The sequence below is a fragment of the Polypterus senegalus genome, chromosome 18 (genome assembly GCF_016835505.1).
Source record: "Polypterus senegalus isolate Bchr_013 chromosome 18, ASM1683550v1, whole genome shotgun sequence".
NCBI lineage: Eukaryota > Metazoa > Chordata > Cladistia > Polypteriformes > Polypteridae > Polypterus > Polypterus senegalus.
Window position 1 is genome coordinate 52,920,017 of NC_053171.1, and position 23,685 is coordinate 52,943,701.

Here is a 23,685-nt window from a genome sequence, read left to right on the forward strand (position 1 = left end):
ATGCTGGCATTTTTTTAAGTGTCTAAAGTATGTCATAAATTGAAATATCTGAAATGCCTTTTTTGGTATTGAGTAGGGAAGTGATTTTTGATTTCATATCTCTTATATATATATATATATATTTCTCTTCTGGTTCATCCTGCTTCCTCTTCAAATCCGGTCCCGCTGACATGCAGTCGACACGGCATTTCTCGATTCCTATTCGTCCTCTTGCAAACCCTTCCCCATGCTGACTGTGGCCTCCCATATACCTTGCTATTTTCGTTGTACTGCGGCAGTTGTTTCCTGAGCCTTTGTTATAAAATGAACAACAGTATCTTCTCTGTCAACGGGTTTTTGTACATCATCTCTATTCCAGGATCCGGCAACTGCCCGTTCCTATCAGTGGGTTATTTCTTGACACAAACGGTTCACGAAGCCAATGTACCGTTTTCCGTTCCTATTCTTACACAACGGCGGGCGTTGGCTATCTAGTATAATATTAATCCCGGAGGGGAAATTTTTCTTTGCATCTGACAGCTACTACAGAGCGACTTACCTCAAGTAATTTGTAGTGGCAGCTGAGAAAAATGTTTAATGTGATATTTTCATTGAGAACGGAGAGAAAAACTTGGCCTAATGGAAGTCAGTAGAGTGACCAGTGCGGTACGACAGAAACAATGCGAAAAGTCCATGCATTTGTGGTGGAGGGAGAGGGGGGTCACATTACTCGTGTCACCTAATCCACATGACGGTTATTCACTCGCATGATCAGAAAGTGCCATATGCATGCTGCTTTGGTCAGGAGTCCTGTCTTCAGTTCAGAAGACTTTCCCATCAATCTTTAGGTTTCCTTCTTATGATGTGCACCAATACTTACAGAAGAATCTATTTAACAATTATTTTAGCTTATTTTTTTTTTAACTACGGGGAAAATATTATTTTTTGGTGGAGTATTCTGTTATGGTAAGTCTTTAGATTTGAATTTTCAGTTCTTTCTGAGCTCTGAAAGCTCTCAACACAAACTCACTTTGTGCATGATTTTCCTCTTTCTGAGGATTTCAGAACGTTAGCCTACTGTAAGTACTGCAGCCTACTGTAAGTTCCACTCCCCTACTCCTTTTACAGGAGCGTCTTTGCTATTTGCATAGTGTCGTGAGTGGATTGTTTCAGTCTAAGCTCCTTTTTCATTATATTGCAGTGTTTTCAATGTTTTTGTGTTATCAAGTTTTCAAAATGTTCCTCTGCTTTGATTCTGTTTGATGACCTCCAGTGATGCTGCCGTCATGCTTGTTACTAAGGAGCTTTTCCTGGCGTGCAGCTGCCCCTGACCTACTAGATGCAATTTTAGTTCAGCCAGAAGGGCTGCAGTATCTCAGTGCTGATGTGAAACGCCAAGAAAAGACCCTTTTGCGAATTAATGTCCTTAGCATTATGAGTTAAAGTGTTAATTTTTCATCAACAAAAAATGTGTATCCAACCTGTACACTTCTGGTCAACAGTTTTAAAATGCCCAAGTTTTTCTTCTCAAATAATAATTTGAAATGCAATGAATGACTTAAAATGGGGAAAAGGTAAGCAGTAAACTGCCAGAGGTTTGCATCTAAAGTTTAAGTTTTCACAAACCGAAAAAAAAAAAATGCCAGAATATTACAAACGGGCCTTCTTCAGGGAACAAGTAATAGGTTACAACCTACAGATGTTCAGCAGCCTAGCAAGTTGAAGCAAACAATTTGCATAGGTGCTCCAACTTCTGCTGATTATTTAAAATCCCTCCGTGTGTCTTAAAGCAGATTGTGTTAGTACACCCTCTGAAGTACTACAGGCCCTGTTCAAGCAGATCACGGAAGATTTAATTATTTCTGTTGCTTGTGTATGTCAGAGGCAGATGTGCACATTTGACCCTCTCCACTGTGTTATTGTAGCCTACCACCGCACAAGGCATAGTGACTTTTCATCTGTAATGGCCATTGACAGTTACTGCATTGTGACCAGTGCTTAGAAGGCACAAGTCTTTGCTGCCAATACTAATGCTCTATGCAAGAAAGGTCAGAGCCGACTATACTTTCTGAGAAGGTTGGCATCCTTCAACATCTGCAATAAGATGCTGCAGATGTTCTACCAGCCGGTTGTGGCGAGTGCCCTCTTCAACGCGGTGGTGTGCTGGGGAGGCAGCATAAAGATAAGACGCCTCACGCCTGGACAAACTTGTTAAGAAGGCAGGCTCTATTGTAGGAGTAAAGTTGGACAGTTTAACATCTGTGGCAGAGAGACGGGCATTAAGCAAACTCCTGTCAATCATGAAGAATCCACTGAACAGGATCATCTCCAGGCAGAGGAGTAGCTTCAGTGACAGACTTTTGTCACTGTCCTGCTCCACTGACAGACTGAGGAGATCGTTCCTCCCCCACACTATGCGACTCTTCAATTCCACCCGGGGGAGTAAATGCTAACATTACTCAAAGTTATTGTCTGCTTTTTTATTTTTTTCATTTTTATTACTATTTAATATTGCTTTTTTTTGTATCATTATACTGCTGCTGGATTATGTGAATTTCCCCTTGGGATTAATAAAGTATCTGTCTGTCTGTTCTTCCACTTTAACACAATCATTTTGCCTTTTTACCACACAGCTACTGTGTCAGCTTGACACATTCACATGACTGGAATCTCCAGGCATATCATGGCCGTTGGGTTGTACAGTGCCGTCTGCATCAATCTTGAAGTGAAAAGTCGAGCAGTTTGAGTTATCGAAACTGTTCACTGTTCTACAGTAACTTCGGTCAAGCAAAGAGTGAAGTTGCATTGAGTGTGGTTGCCATCCTATTTGATCCCTCTGCCAGAGTAAGGAACCAAGTTCCAGGTGTACCCCGACTTTGCACAGCATGTAGAACTTGATACCAGTGTGCCCATTTGGTTGTGATGTACTGTCAGCAATGGATGTGATGTGCTATAGGTATTTTGTAATGAGTGAAAAGTAACACTCATACCTTCACCGAAAATGGGTGTCAGCAGCAATAACCAGTTTGTGGACCAGTGCCATCTCTGGACTGGTTTACCTACCATGCCCTGCAGTATTGGGAGACAGAAAAACACTTACACATCTTGTACAGTGACAGGCTGCCAGCGACGGCGACAAGCATGAGCTTTACTTTGACTTTTCCAACAATGCATAGAGATTCATTTCCTGAACTACTTTCTCCACTAGACTATCCATCTATCCATCCATTTTCTAACCCGCTGAATCCGAATACAGGGTCACGGGGGTCTGCTGGAGCCAATCCCAGCCAACACAGGGCACAAGGCAGGAACCAATCCTGGGCAGGGTGCCAACCCACCGCAGGACACACACAAACACACCCACACACCAAGCACACACTAGGGCTAATTTAGAATCGCCAATCCACCTAACCTGCATGTCTTTGGATTGCGGGAGGAAACCGGAGTGCCCGGAGGAAACCCACACAGACACGGGGAGAACATGCAAACTCCACGCAGGGAGGACCCGGGAAGCGAACCCGGGTCTCCTAACTGCGAGGCAGCAGCGCTACCACTGCGCCACCGTGCCGCCCTCCACTAGACTATCATCCACAAATCATAAATTGCCCACATAATCATGATCAACAGACCTTTTCAGACTGAGGTTAACAATTAATGGGCACTTAGAAGGTTCAGGATTGTCAGCAGTAGTATGAAGCCGACACCAAATTCAAATATCACTGAAACTTCACAGGCCGGAATCTACTGACCTGGGGCCTCATGTATAAACGGTGCGTATGTAGAAAAATGTTGAGCACACCCATTTCCATGCTCACTTTTAGATGTATAAAATTAAACTTGACTTAATTTCACGCACCTTTTCATGACAGACTCGCACCGTGTGCACGCACATTTCTGCTCAGTTTTGTACATGGGTGGCACCCAGCAGCAAAGCAGTGCCACTGTTTCTGTGTTTCCCTTCTTTTTGAGATTCGCATCCATTATGCAGACTTTATCGATACAACAAAATTAATTGCATATTGTTTACAAATTTAATTCACTTGATTGTAATCATTCTGTTACAAAATACAATGGTGCACAGAATGGCCAAACTGTTACAACTACCATAGCTGCTTTAGTGTTGTTAGAAGACATAGCAAACAGAAGAATTTGAAGAGCGTGCATATTTATAGATGATGATGATGATGACTGTCGTCTTAGTCGATTTTGGTTTCCAAGAGCTATTCTCTTAGAGTTGTGTGTTGAGCTGGCGTCGGCTTTAAGGAATTGTGCACTACCTGCTCCTTTGCAAGTTCTGTCCACTCTCGGGTTTTTAGCCACAGGAGCTTTTCAATGTGAACTTGCTGACTGATTGGGTATTTCACAATCATCACTGAGTTGCGCCATGCTAGCTGCATAGGATGGTATTATTATCTGCTAATCATCTTGATATACAAGATTTACTTACATTGTGGTTAAACAGGCAAACATCAAAGTACAATTCACAGCAACGTCTAGTTTTCCAAATGTAATTGGAGCCTTTGCTGCGCTGTACCACTCCAATTTCCTTTAACTGTTTAATAGCACTGCTTAAGCCACCAAATAGTACATTTATCCTTTTCTCCACTTCACTGAACAGGATTTCCATTTCACATTCGCTGAAATTCTTTTTTTACAAGTGCTTTTGCCATTGTCTTTTAACAAAACACAGAATGGAAGGAGCTATTTAGATTGATTTGCATATTCAAATAGACAAAATTCTGAGAGGATTTCAGGTGGGGCTGTAGGCTCCTGCATGTTGTGTTAAAACTCATGGTGATTGGGATTAAAAAGAGAAAGTGCGTAGAACTTTGCTTGAGTACAGTTTTATGCATCTACATTTTTTTGTGCGTATGTACATTTCTAGCTTTGTCCGTACACCTTGTTTTAATGTAAAACGCCTTGCGTACAATTCACATAAGGCCCCAGATGTCGGTATCACCACCTGTGTCAATGTCAGATTACCAATTCAAGAACAACATTTATTTATACAGCACATTTTCATACAAAAAATGTAGCTCAAAGTGCTTCACATAATGAAGAATAGAAGAATAAAAGACACAGAAAATAAAATAAGTCCACATTAATTAACATAGAATAAGAGTAAGGTCCAATGGCCGGGGGGACAGAAAAAACAAAAAAAACTCCAGACAGCTGGAGAAAAAAATAAAATCTGTAGGGATTCCAGACCATTAGACTGCCCAGTCCCCTCTGGGCATTCTACCTAACATAAATTAAACAGTCCTCTTTGGATTTATGGTTTTCACGGAAGGATTTGATGATGATGGTCACGTAGACTTCTGGCTTTTAGTCCATCAATGTTGGAGCATCATGATGCTAAAAGAAACAGAAGAGAGAGTAGAGGTCAGTACGGATTTTCAGCAGTGTTTTAAAGTGCTCCACTGTATTAGCCTGGCGAATTCCTATTGGCAGGCTATTCCAGATTTTAGGTGCATAACAGCAGAAGGCCGCCTCACCACTTTTAAGTTTAGCTTTTGGAATTGTAAGGAAATTCTAATTCCATACCAATACACATAGTCATCACTGTCGCTTGAATTGAGCATTGGTCCAATTTCAGTTTGTTCTAAAACTGCATTTATGGCTTTTGGTTTACCATTATGTTTTTGGTTGAAGGATCTGCCCCACTCATGAATATCAAAGGGTTAACCTACAGCTGCCTCAGAGTGGTAGAATGCATAGAAATATTCATGATTCTTTTGTGGCATGGTGTTATTTTATCAACTAGATGGCAGCAGAATCTTAATAGCCTTGAACATGTCATTGCCTGTATATATCACCCCCAAGTCTGACTCAAGTTTATCTTTATTCACATAGACTTTACAATCCATGTTACAATCAGTGGTGTACTTGATAGAAAATGTAGGTTTCCAGTTTAATCACTCTCTTGATTATGCTTCTTGTTTTTCTCAATCACAAAAGTTTCCCAAATGGATTAAGCTCTAACACAAGAATGTTTTTGATTCTTGGTTTGAATGTTCAACTCCCCTGGAAGGCACAGAGGTGAACATTGATGTATAAGTATTTTTCATTTATATTTTATTTCACTTTTATAAAGGGAGTGTATTTGTCTCTTTTATGTCTCTACAGAGAGCGTAGAGTCTGTTGAAAATATTCTGGAAAGAATGATGGGCTATAAGCGGAAACTGAGTCATCCTAATGCCACAGATGACATACCACCAAAGTGTTTTGCTTCTGAAGGGAAAAGAAAGTTGCAAAGGAATGGCTCATCCAAAGACAGTGGCTTCACCTTGCTTGCTGCATCTCCCCTGGACCAATCACTACAGGCTCCTTGCCTGGCGACTGAAGGACACCCCTCTTGTGTGTCATCAGATTCTCAGAAGGAAGTTATTGTCAAATCTGTGTCCTCTAACCTGGATGACAGTGCACCTTCCATTCCAGACACAGCAATTCCACTACCTCCTGCTCCTCCTCCATTAATGGGCATGGTGGTACCACCTGTTCCACCTGGATCTTCCTTCCCATGTGCTATGATTCCACCACCTCCTCCCCTACCAATGATGGTCCCTCCTCCACCTCCATTGCCAGGTACCATGGTGCCTCTACCTCCATCTCCTCCCTTCCCTGGTGCTGTAATACTCCCACCTCCGCCTCCCCCTTCTCCTTTTCCAGGAGCTATGATGCCCCCACCTCCTCCACCACCACCTCCACCTCCTTTGCCAGGCGGCATGATGCCCCCTCCACCACCTCCTTTGCCAGGCGGCATGATGCCCCCTCCACCACCTCCTTTGCCAGGCGGCATGATGCCCCCTCCACCACCTCCTTTGCCAGGCGGCATGATGCCCCCTCCACCACCTCCATTTGGTGGAGGAGATGTGATTGTTGCTCACACTAGTTACAGTCTTGGATGTTTTCAGCCAACAGCTTACAAACCCAGCCAGTGCCCAAGTTTAAGAATGAAGAAGCTGAACTGGCAGAAACTGCCTTCCAGTGTCACCACAGGTATGTGTATACCATTAAAATAATTTCATAGAATTAAAAAATAGTTTTGGGCTACAAAAATCATTAGTCCATTTCCCAAGTGTGTTAATAGACTATCAGTACATTACACATGTACACGTGTTTACTTCAAAAAATGGGAAATGCCTTTTTGGTAATGTGTAGGGAAGAGTTTGCCTCTGCCCCTCAAAACCTACTGCTCATTTCAGTCTTGATGGCGGTGCTGGTAGTAAAGTCCTGCGTAGAGTGAAATTCCTGTTGGCATTTCTGACTCTCCCGCATGTCCTCACTCTCCAGTGCCATGATCAATAAAGTGTATTAAAACGCAGAACTTCATTTGATTGGCTAGCAGACAAAAGAAACCTGAGCAGATGTGACTGAGTTCATCTTCTCTTTGTATTCTGTCCTATCAGATGGCCATTCTATGTGGGCTTCCATTCAGAAGTGTGACAGCCCACTTGAGCCAGACTACTCGTGCATTGAGCAGCTGTTTTGTCTGCCTGAGGTGAAACCCAAAGAGAAAGAAGCAACGCCAGTTGTCAAAAAGGAGCTGAAAGAGGTGAGGCTTGATGGTATGGACAGTCAACGTGCACTTGGGATTTTCAGTTTGACTGATTTATTTATTCAAGGATAAGAATCTGATAAACTGTAAGTTTATTATCTTTATTGTTTTTTTTCTGACGAGCAGTCCAATCCATCCATCAGCTTCACAATATCCGGTGCATCTGTCCCTCTTAGATATTGCTCTCAGTCAGTAGTCATTATAATCGCTTATTAAATGAAATGTCAAAAGTACCAAGTGCAATAAAAACATCTAAGCTCACCTGTTGCTCTATAGATTGACTTAAAATTTTATTTGAAGATTCATCCATTTTCTGTGAAACAGTTGATGCTCTATAGTAAATATTTTTTTCACTTCAAAAACTGAAGTGTTTGGATTTGTTTAATGGAGTTGAAAAAGAGCATTGAGACTTTCTTCACCCTTCATTGTATTTAATTTGAAATGAAAACATTGCCCATTGTTGCCCATCCATCTGCACTCACTAACCCATGATGACAAAGTGAAAACATATTTTCAGAAAGGTTTGAAAATGTATTAAAAACCAAAAACTGAAATCTCTAGTCCATAGAAATATTCAGACACTTCATTCAGTATTTTTAGTAAAAGCTCCTTTGGTAGCACTTCATCTTTGAGTCTTCGTGGTAAGTCTGGATTAGAGAAATTCTTCCCATTCTTCCCTTGTAGATCCTGATGGGCAGCGTCTGTAAACTGTCATCTACAGGTCTCTCCACACGTGTTTTATGGGGTTTAACTCTGGACTTTGGCTGAGCCGCTCCGGGACAGTCACAGCATTGTCTTAGCTGTATGCATTGGGTCAGTGCCATACTGAAAGATGAACCTGTTGCCCCAGTGTTAGGTGGCCTACTCTCTGAAGCAGGTTTTCTTAATGATCCTCTCAGTGTTTGGCTGCATTCATCCTTCCCTCAATTCTGACCAGCCTTCCTGTCCTTGTACCACCATAGCATGATGCTGCCACCACCATGCTTCAACATAAGGGACGGTATTAGACAGGCGATGAGCAATGCTTGGTCTTGAGCAGACGTAGTGCTTGGATTTCTGCCCAGAGACTTCACTTTTTGTCTCACCAGACCAGATAATCCCCTTTTTTTCCCCTCATTCTCTGAATTCTTTAAATGTTGCTTGCCAAACTCCAGGGGGGCTGTGTCACATGCCTTTTACTCAGTTATAAATGTTTAATTAATGGAGTGCTGGTGAGATGGTCATTTTTCCAACAGGTTCTCACATCTCGGCAGAGGACTTCTGAAGTTATTTTAGTGTGACTGTTGGGTTCTTGGTCACCTCTCCGACCAAGGCCCTTCTTGCCCAATTACTCAGTTTGGCTGGATGACCAACTCTAGGAGGACAGTTTCAAGTGGCAGTTTCAAGCTTCTTCCAATTCACAATTATTGAGGCCATTGTGCCCCTGGGAATATTCAAAGCTTTAGAAATGCTTTGATCCCTTTGCCTCAATTTTCCTTCAGCACAATTTGATTGTGGAGGTTTATAGACCGTTCCTTTAACTTCTTCTCTTGGTTTTAGTCCTGACTTGCAGTGTGAATTGTGGGACCTTCTCTACAACAGCGACGCGTATGCCTTTGTAAATGATGTCCAATCAGTTCAGTATGCCACCGATGGACTCCAGGTGTTAGTTGCATCTCAAAGAGAATGAAGCAACCTGAGCACAAGTGTGTCTCTGATTACCATTATAAATGAGAGATATTGGTTTTAATGAATTTACAGACCTTTTGGAAAACACATTTTCACTTTGTCGTTCTGGGTTAAGTGTAGGTTAATTGGAAAAAAATTATAAATTGATCAATTTGAAATTAATTCTACAGCACAATAGTATGCAGAAAGTGAAGGGGTCTTAATACTATTCTGGATCCACTTTAAGTCTTTAATTATCTTCATGTTGAATATGTATAACACATCAATGTGAGGATATGTATATTAGGCAGGAGAACCTGATTTATTGTCATGGGACAAATCGTCTCTTCTCTGTATTTATGGGGCTATTATTGTGATGTGTCTAATACCTCTGTGTGAAATGAATGTCTTTATACCAAGTTTCTAATGACTTTTGAACCACTAGATTTTTATTATAGTTATGAATATTTGTGCGCACAGTTTAAATAGAAGTCATCATGTTAGACTCTGAAATGATCGTGAAGCCTGCTTTGTGATCTTGCTGACCAAATATAAGCTAATGATGTGCAGCCTGAGCGAGCATCTGCTTTCCCAACTAGCTTCTAGTGAGTGCCAAAGAACCCACAATCAAGTAAGCAGCACACAGAAATGGTCTACAAGAATGGTAGAATGCTATGAAACTTTGTTGGGAATATTGATGGCATCGGGACTCCAAACATGATTAGTAAAGCTGGTAGTTTTCCTTTATACTTCTAAACTCGTTTATAGAAAGAAAACTGATGTCATCTGTTAAGCACATGCAGACCTGAGCCCAATAGCGTGGGCCGACACTACAGGCGCCACGGTGATTGAGTGACTGTGATGGAGTGTTCAGCTGACAGGGGACTGTGAACCAGACAAGCAGTAGGAGCAAGAAAAGGTTCATAAAGTGGAGAGTTGATTTTAAGCTTCAGGTCTTGTTAAATCCTTAACATCGTTACCTGCTAATTAACCAAGACATTTCAAATGTATGCGTGTTTTTTTTTTTTAATTTATAGATTTCCTTTCTTGATTCGAAGAAAAACCTGAATTTGAATATTTTTTTGAAGCAGTTTAAATGGTAAGTACATGTTTTTCTACTGTTTCAGAGTTGTATGGCCCCTATTTCAGCCTTTAATCACGAAAAACTTAAAACACATTGTATTGTATTATCATGGGATAATTAGGCCTTGCCAAGTTCATTATTGGTTTGGTCCACTTTTGCACTGTAAACATCATACACACAGAAAGATGCAGACGCTTTAGCTTCCATTATGAATGATGCCTACAAGGCCTGTCAGTCCTCAGTACTCACTAGCTTTGCCTTGACCAGAACTCTGGTGTGCGGCAGAGGTAAGCTACGCCTCTTGGTCCTCAAGAATGGTCAACACAAGTGAAGGCTGATGTATCCTTTGGTTGAATGTCACATAATAGCCAGTGATTCTTTACTCCTGCTGTGCTGTTGTCTATTGGAATCGTTTTTCTTAAGCCTACTAACCCTGGAGGAAAAAAAGTGTCAGTCTCCCCTACACCAGGTGCCTTGTATTTACAAAACTACGTCTGCCCCTCTAGATATAATGACAAAATGTAGATATTTAAAAGCACAGTGGGATTTATTAAATTAGAATAATACAAGAAATACAAGAAAAATATAAGCAAAATAAGCCGCAAATTCTGGATGTATATACAGTCGGTGTTTGAAGTGGGCAAGTACTCACTGGTAGGCAATAGTGGCACCTTTTTCAATGTCAACATAAAGTATCAGCAGCTTTTCTCAGTGCACTAGTGACGTGAATCTTCACTGGGGACCAAACCTTTGTTATCTGATCAGTTTCAGTGCACGGCGATGATCAAAGTTTCACTGAACCACCTCTTCGTAGCAACCCATTGAGTACACGTTGTCACAAACAACAGACGCAAGAGTCATAAAAAGGTTTGGGGCAGCCACCTGTATAATATTTACTTGCTGCAAAAGGATAAATTGTTCACACTGATGTGCTCAGTACAGAGTCCAAATCAAAACTGATGAGTTAGGGCAGTGTTTCCTAACCTTGGTCCTGGGGGCACACTGTGGCTGCAGGTTTTTGTTCCAACCAGCTTCGGTTTTTAACTTTTAATGACTCCTGGGCTAATTAAGTGATGTGTTATTTCCCAAGTTCTGTGTTTTGGGAACAATATAGAAATTATAAAACTAAGTTTGGTTAATCCCAGCTAATTAAATGAGTTCAGTGTTACCTGGTGTTGTCACTGATTAGGAATCTTGTTGGAACAAAAACCTGCAGCCAGAGTGTTCCCACAGGACTGAGGTTGGGGAAACACTGAGTTAGGGTAAAATATGGTGGCTTTAAAGGCCAGAAAGGGAAGTGAGGTCATTCAGGGCAGAAGCGGAAGGGTCCTCTTTCATAGGCTCGGACACGGACGTGATGCTATCAAAAGGGTCGGAACCGGAAGGTTCTTCTTTCATAGGTTCCACACTGGAAGTGAAGTCCTCATAGGGACCGGGACTGGAAGTGACATCATCAGGGCCAGGCAGGATTTACCATGAACAGTCTGCAGGAAATTGAGGAAAAAAGGTCAGTGCACTCCCTGGTCTGGTGTGGAATTACTCTCATTTAGACCCTTTAGCTGCCTCCCATGTGCATGTGTGTGACAACGTACCTATTCTTGAATCCTGTGATAATTTTTATTCGAGTATTGGTGCTCAAAGTTTTATGGGAGACCCCTCGATGGTATGTATCATGTTAAGAGTACTGCCAATCATTTGGTTCTAATTCAAGTTATACCTGTAGTTTTGGAAAGCTTACTCGGGGTTGGCAACAGTGTCAAAACAGGATGTTGTTCTGGACAGCTTTTAGATTCAACACTTAGGCTGAGGCATGAAAGCATTCTCCAACATCCAGATGGAATGGTATCTCTTGTCCTGACATGCAATTTAGGTCCATAGGTATGTGGACAGTGACAGTTTTCATAGTTTTGTCTCTGTACACCACCACAACAGATTTGAAATAAAGCAATCGTTATGTGATTGAAGTGTAGACTTTTCAGCTTTAAGGGGTTTACCAAAAACATCGTTTAAGAATGACAGCCATTTTTATTCATGGTCCCTCTAATTTCAGGGGCTCAAAAGTATTTGGACCAACAAAAATAATAATAAATATAATGACCATTTTTAATATTTGGTTGACATCCCTTTAGTCAATGACTGGCTGAAGTCTGAAGCCATGGCAATCTCCAAATGTTGGGTTCCCACCATAGTGAAACTATGCCAGGCCTTTACTGCAGCCATCTTCAGTTGTTGCTTGTTTGTTGGACTTTCTGCCATCAGTTTTGTTTTTAGCAAGTGAAATGTGTGTTTAACTGGGTTAAAGAATCTTCCAACTACTTTGCATTGAAAAGCACTTAGTTTGCTTTCGCAGTATATTTTGGTTCATTGTCCATCTGTACTGTGAACCATTGTCGTATCAGTTTTACAGCATTTGGCTAAGTCTCAGCAGACAGTATAGCCTTGTACACTTCAGAATTCAGCCAGCAGTCATATTATCGATAAACACTAGTGACCTACTTCCATTGGCAGTCAGACGTACCCATGTCACATCACTGCCTCTATCATGCTTCACAGATCTTGCGGTATTCATTGGATTATGAGCCTTTCCTTTTCTTCTTCATACTCCTCTTATTCCATCATTCTAGTAATCTTCATTTCCTTTGTCCAAAGAAAGTTGTTCAAGAACTGGACAGGTTTTTTAAAAAATGTTTTCTCGCAAAGTCTAATCTGCCCTTCCAATGCTTGAGATTTACCAGTGGTTTGCACTTGGTGTTAAACTCTTTATATATAAATTTACTTTGATGACATTTTCTCTTGATTGTAGACTTTGGCAGTGACAGGTCTACCACCCAGAGAGTGCTCTTGGTTTGGCTAAATGTTCTGAAAGGGGGTTTTCTTCACCAAGGAAAGAATTCTTCAATCAACCAGCACAGTTGTCTTCTGTGGTTTTCTATGCCTTCTGGTGTTACTGAGCTTACCAGTGCATTCTTTTATTTTAAGAATTTTCCAAATGGTTTATTTGACCACTCCTTGCATTTCTGCCATCTCTCTAAAGGGTTTGTTTTGTTTTCTCAGCCTAATGATGGCCTGTTTTTACTTGCATGGACAGCTATTTGGACCTCATAATGAGAGTTCCAGTGACAACTTCCAAATGCAAATTCCACACTTGGCATCAATTCCAGACCTTTTACCTGCTTATTAGTAAATGAAATAATGAGGGACCTGCTTCCACCTGGCTATGGAACAGCTTTCAGTCAAACGTCCAAATACCTCTTAGCCACTGAAATTGGAGAGACCATTTATAAAAATGGCTATCATTGCTAAACGGCTCATATGATATTTTTGGTAAACCCCTTAAATTAAAGCTGAATGTCTACACTTCAGTCACATGATGATTGCTTTGTTTCAAATCCATTGTGGTGGCGTACAGAGACAAAATTTATGACAACTGTGTCACAGTCCAAGCATATTTCAGCTTAATGTATCTTCTAGAGCAGTGGTTCTCAAAGTGTGGTCCCTAGACAACTGGTGTGCCACATGGGCTGTGGGCTGACCTGGTCATCATTCTTGGAAAAATTTCCTTCCTGAAAGAGAGCGAGCGAGAGAGAGAGGCTGGGAGCATACACTGATACAGCACGTCGCCACACAACCACCTGGATTGGGACCCGAGTGCAGCAGGTGACACCTCAGCACTACACTGGAACTATGTGAGGTTTTTTTTACGGTGGCTGAAATGCCAATCCTGCCACCAGCCACAAAGTTTTCCCTGTAAGTTGGTGAACCAGCTTGCAGGTTACCATCATATCCAGAATGAAGCAATTGTGGGTTAAGGGTAACTTGCTTAAGGGCCCGACAGAGTAGAGAGTCATTTTTGGTGTTTACGGGATTCGAACTGGCAACCTTCTGATTGATAACTTGAGTGTGCTTTCACTTAGGTCAACCAAATTTTGCATGCAAGTATTAGATAGAAAAACGTAGATTTCTATCAATTTTGGGGCTATTTTCACTAACCAGACATGGTACTTTATCATTTATAATTGCAGCTGCAGAGTCTGATTTATTCAACTTTACTTTTTATAATAATTGTTCAATATGTTATTAATTTGATTTGTTGTTGATGGTTCTTTAATGTACATAATATAATCATTGTCTTGTGGTTTACTCCTCAAATATCCATCCCCATATCTGAGTATACGAGAAAGTCCAGGAGAGATCACTCCTGATTTTTTTAATATAGTGTCTGTAGTTCCAAAATTTATAGTTTTTATTCCTCCAGGAAATTAACCCAATTAATTTAACCATCTATTATTATCTTCTTTGTATATTGGCATTTTCAGTAGAATTCCACACCTAGACATTTGAAGAGCTGCCTGCTTTTTTTTTTTTTCTTTAATTCTATCAATGTTTCTGTGCCGATTCTCGAGTTTCTTTGCATCAGCTGTAATGTGAGTGATGTTACTAGTGCACTGAATTCCCCTTCATTTTTAATATGTGGTACAGTTATGAATCTGAAATTGTTTTATTCCTTTTGGTCTTTTTCTGTTTCCAAGCTCTAATGAAGAAGTAATCAATCGCATAAGGTCAGGTGATAGATCCTTGTTTGATGCTGAAGTCCTGAAGCAACTTTTAAAACTTCTTCCTGAGAAGCATGAAGTGAGTAAAATAAATGTTTTTAGGTGGTTGTTATTATTATTATTATTATTATTATTTTATTTGTAAGTAAACCTGAAATGACAATTCAAGTCTCTCGACTCAAGATTGGGTGAGCAAAGCTGGGAGGAATTTTTATTTAACAATACAGGGTGGCATAGCGCGCATCCAGGCTAGTGCTGTACTTGAACCGTTGGACCGAATTCCTGGCTTGGGTGTCTTGGGGTGTGGAGTTTGAATATTTTTCTTGTGGCTAGTTTATGAATCCTCCAAGTCTTGACTTCCATCCTAAAATATGTTATATTTTGTGGAAACCAAAAAATTTGCCCAGTGTGACAATCGATTATTGCATAGACTTAATCATTCAGATTTTTATTATCTGTTTCCGTACTACATATCTGTTTGCCAGTTTGTGACTTTTTGCAGGTTTGTATATCTTTCGAGAGTGTTGCATGAACGCTACTGAATTTGCTTTGCTCTGAGTTTGTCAGAAATGCTTTGGGAACTTCACCAAACAGAACAAAATGCATTGGTTAATAAGGAAGGAGAAACTGAACTAGTTTTGAGGGGATTATTGCGATGCAATGAATTTAATTGTCCCAGAGGGACTGAGCTGATTTATGTGACGTGAGCTGTGAGGCAGTGTTGCTAACCACTGTGCTGACTGTGCCTCCCGCAGATAACAACATTTATAGAGTTAAATAGTGGAACTTTCAGATTACTTGCAGACAGTGACAACAGGAACAGGAGGCACGAGTTCGTTGGATTCAATGGCAGGCACTCATCTTTCTTGAACTGAAAGTATTTTGTTCACTGCCCCTGCCGACTACTCTAAAGTACATGAATTCCTCATACCTTCCTGTTTGTTTCCTCCCCTGCCCTGGGCTTCACTTTCTTGTTTAATGTCTGCTTTGTTCAATTTTGATTATTTTGTCTAATAATCTTATTTACTTAGCTAATGCATTTCTGTATCACATTTGTTATGTACCTTGTATTTTGTGGGTGATTTCCCCAAGAGGTGAGATCACCGACTCATCATTACCTGGGACTGCCGTCAACTGTATAAAGGCGAGGGTTTCCCACACTTCCCGGTGGTTTATTTGATTGCGCTAAGGAGTTAGTGAGTGTGTTGTGTGTCTCTGCTTAGTCTTAGTGAGTATTGAATTGCCTTGGATTAAGGTATTGGGACTTAGTTTGGATTGCCTTTGTTTTGTTTCGCCCTTTTTGTGCTCCACAGAGCTTCATGTTCTTTCAGAGCATTTTCGTTAAGAAGAATCTACATGACTCTTTGTTGCTAGCTGAGGTTTTTTGGCCCTCTACTGGGCATTTCTGGGATGGTTTGAGTCTTCAGGCTGGGATATACTTAACACTCGGAACCCTTCTGCACAAGTATTATGCCTGCCACTCGTTCCCAGCACCCTGAGCACGTCGTCAGGAATTAACGTGTGTTTGAGTTGCATTACCAGCAAAAATTTGGATGGCACTATGTGAAGGCCAGCCGGATTGCAGCTCCAACAGGATCAGTGCGCATGCTCCAGCGGTGAAGCAAATCATAAGGCTTAAATGCTGACATACAAAGGTATTCTTGGTACTTTTCATGCATGCAATACAAACATTGCATATTTCCCATGATAATGATGTGATGGATTTAAAGGTCTCACATACCGTCCTCTGTGTCTCTGTTGCCACCTTTTGTTTTGCACGAATTTTTATCTTCAACATCTTCCCACAACTCGCAGCACAGTGAAATCGGATGTTGTTTTCTCTCTGTGATTTCTCGCACTGTCACTTGATTGAATCCTCCAGATTTACATTAAGTTTAGTTCGTGCACTGCTTGTGTAGCCTCAGTTGTCTGCAAGCGTATGAGCTGAGTAACGCCAAGTATATCCCGGCCCTTGCGTGCTTGGGAATGCTCGAGAGTTTCGACTATTATAGCGAAAGGCTCACATGTTACACACGGGTCACATACAAGTCTGTACAAAAAGACGTTGCTTTAAGACCCAATGCATATTTCACACCAATGCACACTTCCAGTTCTCTTCTGCATGAATGTTTTGTACCTTAATGTATTTTTTAAGTTTTCCTCTAATTTTTAGCATACCAGTTAAACAGTTGTTCTTCAGTCCATAACGGAAGAAAAATTTCATCCAGTTGATCCAGCAAACTACTAGGATCAGCGCTATGTACTTGAGAGGTCTGTCCCCACTAAGATGGGCTGCTACAGCTCTTTGATGTCTTGCTGGCCTCACAAAGCATCATGGGGTTGTGGGGGCAGTTTGTCTAAGTTGGAGCAACAAATTTTCCAGAATGTTTTTAGGGAACCAAACAAATGACCTGAGAAAAATGTTTTGTCGCATATTGCCGACCAACGGTAATACGCTAGCAGACAGGGTTGAAACAGGATTAGCGTGTTTTCCAAAATAACACAAAACAATGACTTAAGAGTTGGAAAGGCCTGTGGTGTCCTCCCATTGGTGACCCCCAGCCCCTGAGAAATTACCTGCTCACCTCTGAGGATTTTTCAGTGTTTTGTTTCTTTATTGAAGGCTCAACTTGAAATTGAATGATGGTGTTTTTTTAATGCTTGTCTCTTCTTTCATGAATAAGTTTCTTGTTCTGAACTTGTTTTCTTATTTTTTTGTAATAGATTGAAAATTTGAAGTCTTTCCAAGGAGAGCAAGATAAACTTGCAAATGCAGACAGGTTTTACCATCAGCTCTTAGCCGTGTCATGGTAAGAGTTTAATACTCGATGCACAAGAGTGCTCATGCTTTATGCTTAGGTGGGATCCTTTCTGTGTGTGATAGGAATTCTCTCCCGAGACGCATGTGGGATTTTTACATTTAGACCCGTGGTTGTTTACTGATTTACCATTATGGGGCCCCTTTAACGTTTCAAGACAGTTGCATGGCCCACCTCCCATTCTTTTGCCTGTATTTGTGCACAAGGGTGTGTGTCCTTGGTGTTGTGGCCACTCGCCTTTCTAAAAGCTTTTTAAGGACTCCTGAGATCTGTTGAGTGGCAGCGTGACGTGACATCCTCTTGGTCAGCACTGGTTTTGAGTTAGCGCTGATTAACCACAGGTATTACTAAGAAAACATAGGCATGGAAAATCAGTGACAGGCCATGTAATTTCAAGGTTTTCAAGATCTTTGCAAGTTCAAGCAGAACTTGAATGAATTAAACACAGTATATGGAGATACAAGGAATATGAAAGCCATGTTTATAATTTCATTAGTTATTTTCCGACCCCATCTCTATATGAGGTGAGTCACAAAAAATAACCGGATTGGTAAAAAAAACATTTATTGATGAATTACAGCATTCTAAACATTGTCACCTTCTATATGAACTTTTGTAATGTGACGGTCTTTGTGCAAAATGTGTCTCACTGATTCCCTGTCAATACCGGCCAATTCTGAGATAGCCCGAACACCTTGGCGACGATCATTTCAAACAATCTGATTCACCGTTTTGATGTTTTCATCTGTCCGAGACAAGCGTGGGCGACCTGAGCGTTGACCGTCTTTCACATTTTCGTGTCCTTCCTTGAAACGTTTGTGCCACTCAGAAACTTGTGTGTGAAACAAACTGTTATCACTGTACACCGTTTTTATCATTTCATAAGTTTCTGTGGCTGTTTTGTTCAATTTCGCAAGAAATTTGATGTTGATTCCCTGTTTTTTTTTTTTTTTCCACCCAACATTATAGCGGCCTCTCATGCAGTGATTGTTGTGCTATTCACAGGATATACCGACAATATATATATTGTCGGTTTGAAAGGGCGTGTAGGAGGGGATATAGTTCTATGATTCACATCCGGCTGACCTCCATACGATTTTCCAGGAAAGTCCCAAGCCCAGTCCGGTTATTTTTGTGCCTCACCTCGTGTACATACTGTACATATATACGTATATATAATCCAACGTCTGTATGTCTGTCCGCTTTAAACAAGAGAACTACTTAACAGATTTAGATTGGGTTTTTTTCTGTCATTTGCTTGAACATTCCAGTTGATTTTGCGACTTCTGTAATTGTGCTAAGAATCGTAGTTCGCTTGCAGGAGTGACATATTCATTTTAATATGAGACAGAGGCTGTGGGCCGAGGGGAGGAGGAAGCATGACATCAGGAGTGGGGAGCCGGGCATAGTCTTCCTTACTGTCCTGTTTCACTACTACGTGGGCGAAGCCACAGGGGTTGGCTAGTATATTTTAATACAGATATGCAAATAAATATGCATTCCAAAATATTGTAGGTAGTTATGAATTGTTAGTTTGCACCGAAACAAAGTTAATGTCCCCAAGATAAGTATCTTGTCTGACTGATGGTGCCTTGCACGCCTTTGCTTATTGTTCTTTGTCTCTCATTTTACAACGTCTAGCTATCAGCTAAGGATTGAGTGCATGCTACTCTGTGAAGATACAGCGTCATTGTTGGAAACGCTGAAGCCAAAGGCAGCACGAGTTGACACCGCCTGCAACAGTAAGTGTCCCCTCACTAATGACAGACTACAAATCCCTTCTAGTTTGGTGTGAAGGCTTGCCCAAGTGTTTATCATGCAGAGTTCTTCTGGGGTTCAGCAGAATTAGGAACATTTATCCTGCAATATGGTTTGTAACTTTGCACCCAAATAACAGAGGAGAGTCACCCGCTTACAGCTATGAACTTTCTGGAACTTGTTGGGTTTTTACATTAAGAATCCTAAAATGGTGGTCTGATTTTCAACTAAGTCACAATAACAGACAAATGCAGTCTCCCTAAACTCATAACGGAAACACTTTAGCCGACAATGAATGCTTTGTCTAAACCATATTCGCAGGCCGGACAGTGTAAAGTATGTGAGTTCTTGTCTTTAATATCTGGTTAAACTTTTTTGAGCATCAGTAACCTTTGCCAAATGTTTCCCACAGCTGCTGATCAAACTTGCACAAATCCTTACCAAGTCCTTTCCTTTCACTGCAGTTCCTGAGATTCCTTGTGTGACCATGCTATGACATTTTGATGGTGTCGATGTCCGGACAGTGACTTATCCATTCCATGCTCTCGATTTTCTTTTGTTTAAACCATTCTGTTGATTTACTCCTGTTGTTACAGGTCATTGTCTTTTTTTTGTATCATGTTGTTAAACTTTAGGTGATGGACTTCTACTTCGATGTTTTCTTGACCAATATCCGGATGCAATTTTGAGTTCATTGTTCCATCTGTGCTGGCAAGGTGTCCAGGTCCCAAGGCAGCAAAGCAGCCCCAAACTGTGGTGCTTAATTCATTAATCATTCATCACATTTAGGATGAGGTTTCGGTTGGCTGCTTTTCTTCCTCCAAATGTCTTTATGCTAAAGATGTCAACTTTGTCTCATTTGTCTAATTGACATTGACTGTGAAATGCCCAGATGGTAGTTTTAGGAATCTGAGCCATGTAGCAGTGAAGACTGGTGTTCTTTGGTGTTTCTGTTATAGTGGACAGAGATTTGGTCAAATGCAGGATGTTTCTTCTGGTAATCTGCTGGTTTCGTTTTTCACCTCCTGCATGCTTATCTCTTAGAGTGACCTTTCAAGGATGTCCACCCTGGGGGAGAGCAGCAAAAGTGCTAACAGTTGCTGCTGTAGATTGGTAACCATCCCAGCCTTTCCATTGTAGCCTTTTTCTTCTTTGCACAACTTGCTTTTCCAAGGTCCTCTATTTCTCAGTTTGTTGAGAAGAAGCAGGCACTGTTGGTCACCAAATGTTTGTGTCTTAATTTATTGCACCTCCGTGCCCATCTCATTGATCAGAATACCAGACTCCAGTTCGCCTGCAGGGTTACAACCTAAACTGTGAAGGTTTAAGCAATGTGTTCATTGTTGATAAGGCAAAATGCAGTTGTTTGTGTATTAGTAGTTGAAGATGATTCGGTTTATGAAGGGTTATGAAGAAATAAGGCAGAAATAATCCAGGGAATTCCAAAGTTTTTTGCATCTGTATGTCCTCCACTGCTAGGTTGGTCACCATGTGAAGGACGGAAGACTAAACAGATGAGAACAGACCAGGCATAGACATCAGTTTGGAACACTTTGATAGACGTCTCCATCTAGTTGTAACTCAGCAAGCACACTTCATCACAAAAATAGTGTAATAAAACGGTCTGGCATTGGTGGAGACCTTGTTGGTGAGCACTCTGAGAACTTAATTTGTACTGACATGGCTTCTCATTCAAAATATTTACCCTGGGAAACAAAATCAAATTCCTTGGAGTGCACCTTTGGGGCCTTTTACCCTAAACTCTATATTGACATTGGTGAGCTGTACTGCTCTGCATGGATAACCTTTGCAGGAGGTATTTATCTGAAATAAAGTCATGGCTTGTTTATTTTGCAGGTCTGTTGGAGAGCACCAGGCTGCCAAGCTTCTGCAAGTTGATTCTTACAGTTGGAAACTTCCTTAACTATGTAAGTCAGTGATTCTTAACCTTTTTTTTTTTTTTTAGCCACAGGCCCCATTAAAAATCTGATGAAAGCTATGGACCCCCTTCCCCAGAAATATTCACACACACTTGCATGTGCATTTCTCCGTACTGTACCCTCATGTGCACACATCACGTTTCAGCCAGCCACACTTGAAAGAAATTGTGGTCAATTAATCCTCACCAGTATAAGAGAAGATAATCAAGCCGTGGTAAACCGTGCAATATGAGAATTCGCACAAGATGCCAGTCGTGCAGAGAATGATGACACGCATCTACATGGTAAACATGGGCCAAAGGCAAGTCAAGAGACGCAGAAAGGTTGGCACTGTAAGCAGTGGCAGGGGGCATTTTCTTTCATTTCTTTCAATGGGATACAGTTGATTGGGACAAGGGGGTTTGGGGGGCTGTATGGTGACTGCTATTTTTCTTGCATGTTATTTTTCTCACGAATATGTAACTCTTGCATTAGGCTTAGGTGAGAAATACTTGCGAGAAAAATGATGATGAGAGACGTAATGTGCAAGAAAAATCACGCAAGAAAAATCAACGGTACCGGGCTATATAGTGAATATAAATGTTCATTTTTACCTTACCCTCACAGACCCCCTGAAACCCACTCATGAACCCCCTAGGGACCCCAGGTTAAGAACCCCTGATGTAAGTATTCAACGGAACATAAAAAGATTAGGCCCCACAGACACAAAATCTGATGCTCTGTCTTCTTTCCCTAGCATTCGTTAATTTTATATTTTTTCTTTAACTAAAAAGTAATTTATTCTGCTTTAAAATGTGCTTCAGTTTTATGTCTTTATCTCGTGTTTGTTTAAGCATATAATTCTCTCCATATTTCCAGTTTTTTGAACCTTCACCAGTGATCCTTTTAGCTTTAAAATCTTTAGTCAAAGGCGATGTTGGTACCTTATGCAGTTGGATTTGGTCCCAGATAACTACAGTCAGGTCCATAGGTATTTGGACAGTGTCAATTTTCATAATTTTGTCTCTGTATACCACCACAACAGATTTGAAATAAAGAGATTATTATGTGAATGAAGTGTAGATTTTCAGGTTTTAAGGGTTTACCAAAAACATTGCATGAGCCATTTAAGAATGACAGCCATTTTTATTCATGGTCCCTCTATTTTCAGGAGCTCAAAAGTATTTGGACAAACAAAAATAATTAAATATAATGACCATTTTCAATGTTTGGTTGACATCCCTTTAGTCAACGGCTGGCTGAAGTCTGAACCCATGGCAATCTCCAAATACTGGGTTCTCACCCAAGTGAAACTATGCCAGGCCTTTACTGCAGCCATCTTCAGTTGTTGCTTGTTTGTTGGACTTTCTGCCATCAGTTTTGTTTTCAGCAAGTGAAATGTGTGTCTAACTGGGTTGAGGTCTGTTGACCGACTTGGCCTTTGAAGAATCTTCCACTACTTTGCATTGAAAAGAACTTAGTTTGCTTTTGTAGGATAATTGTGTCACTGCCCAAATACTTGTGACCTGACTGTAAGTAGGCCATCGAGAGGGACCACTTCCGATTATTTTGCGTCACATTAAATGACAGTCTTAGGGCATGAAAATAGAGGTCCTCATGTGTTTTTTCTCTCCAATTAGTTACATATAAAATTTTAAAAGATTTAAAGAGGCAAATGTGTCCCAATTATTGAAAAAATTTGGTAGTTTGTACATCAGTTAAATTTCTTTTGTTTTATTTGCAGAAACCTCAAAGTTTAATTTAAATAAGTTAAAGCCTTCTGGCCAGCTGTACATGACAGAATCTATTCCTGGTAGTCGTCGTCCTGTTATAGTGTATCTACAGAGTACAGTATGTGCTTACATTTCAGTCAGTCAGTAATTTTCAAGCCCACTTAGTCCTCAACATCATTGTGGGGGTCTTGCTGGAGCATATCCTGGCTAGCATACAGTACGGTGCAAGGAAGGAACAAACCCTGGACAGGGCAAACACACACACACACACACACACACACACTCGGGGTAAATCCACCTAACCTGCATGGCTTTGGGCGGGGGGAACCCTGGTCTCCTTACGGTGAGGCAGCAGCACTAAAACTGTGCCACTGTGCCGCTCCGCTTACATTGCAGTTAAATATATTTTTAAATTGATGTGCAAAACTCCAGACTCAGGTGCCTGAAATAATAAAACTTAAAATGTATAAAGATGTGTATTATGGTAAATGATTTGTTTGCCTGCTATAGCTGAATGTTCCTGAAGTTACCAGGAGTTTTAAACATGTTTGTTTACAGTATTTTTGTCATAGGGAGTGTTATTGTGAGTCATGGTACAAAGTTTTAATTTTAGGCAGTCTGTTAAAAATGTCTAT

General features: G+C 40.8%; 1 protein-coding gene across 2 annotated transcripts in view; it reads left to right on the forward strand.

Annotated features, from left to right (window-relative positions):
* Window positions 1-23,685, forward strand: part of inf2 (inverted formin 2) — a 195,341-nt gene that overhangs the window by 103,122 nt on the left and 68,534 nt on the right. For both annotated transcript variants that reach the window (XM_039741927.1, XM_039741928.1), the window contains exons 8-14: window positions 6,106-6,978; window positions 7,389-7,534; window positions 10,222-10,283; window positions 14,798-14,900; window positions 17,546-17,631; window positions 19,282-19,382; window positions 21,256-21,326. In XM_039741927.1, coding sequence (XP_039597861.1) covers window positions 6,106-6,978; window positions 7,389-7,534; window positions 10,222-10,283; window positions 14,798-14,900; window positions 17,546-17,631; window positions 19,282-19,382; window positions 21,256-21,326 — 1,442 coding nt within the window. The remainder of the gene's footprint in view (window positions 1-6,105; window positions 6,979-7,388; window positions 7,535-10,221; window positions 10,284-14,797; window positions 14,901-17,545; window positions 17,632-19,281; window positions 19,383-21,255; window positions 21,327-23,685) is intronic.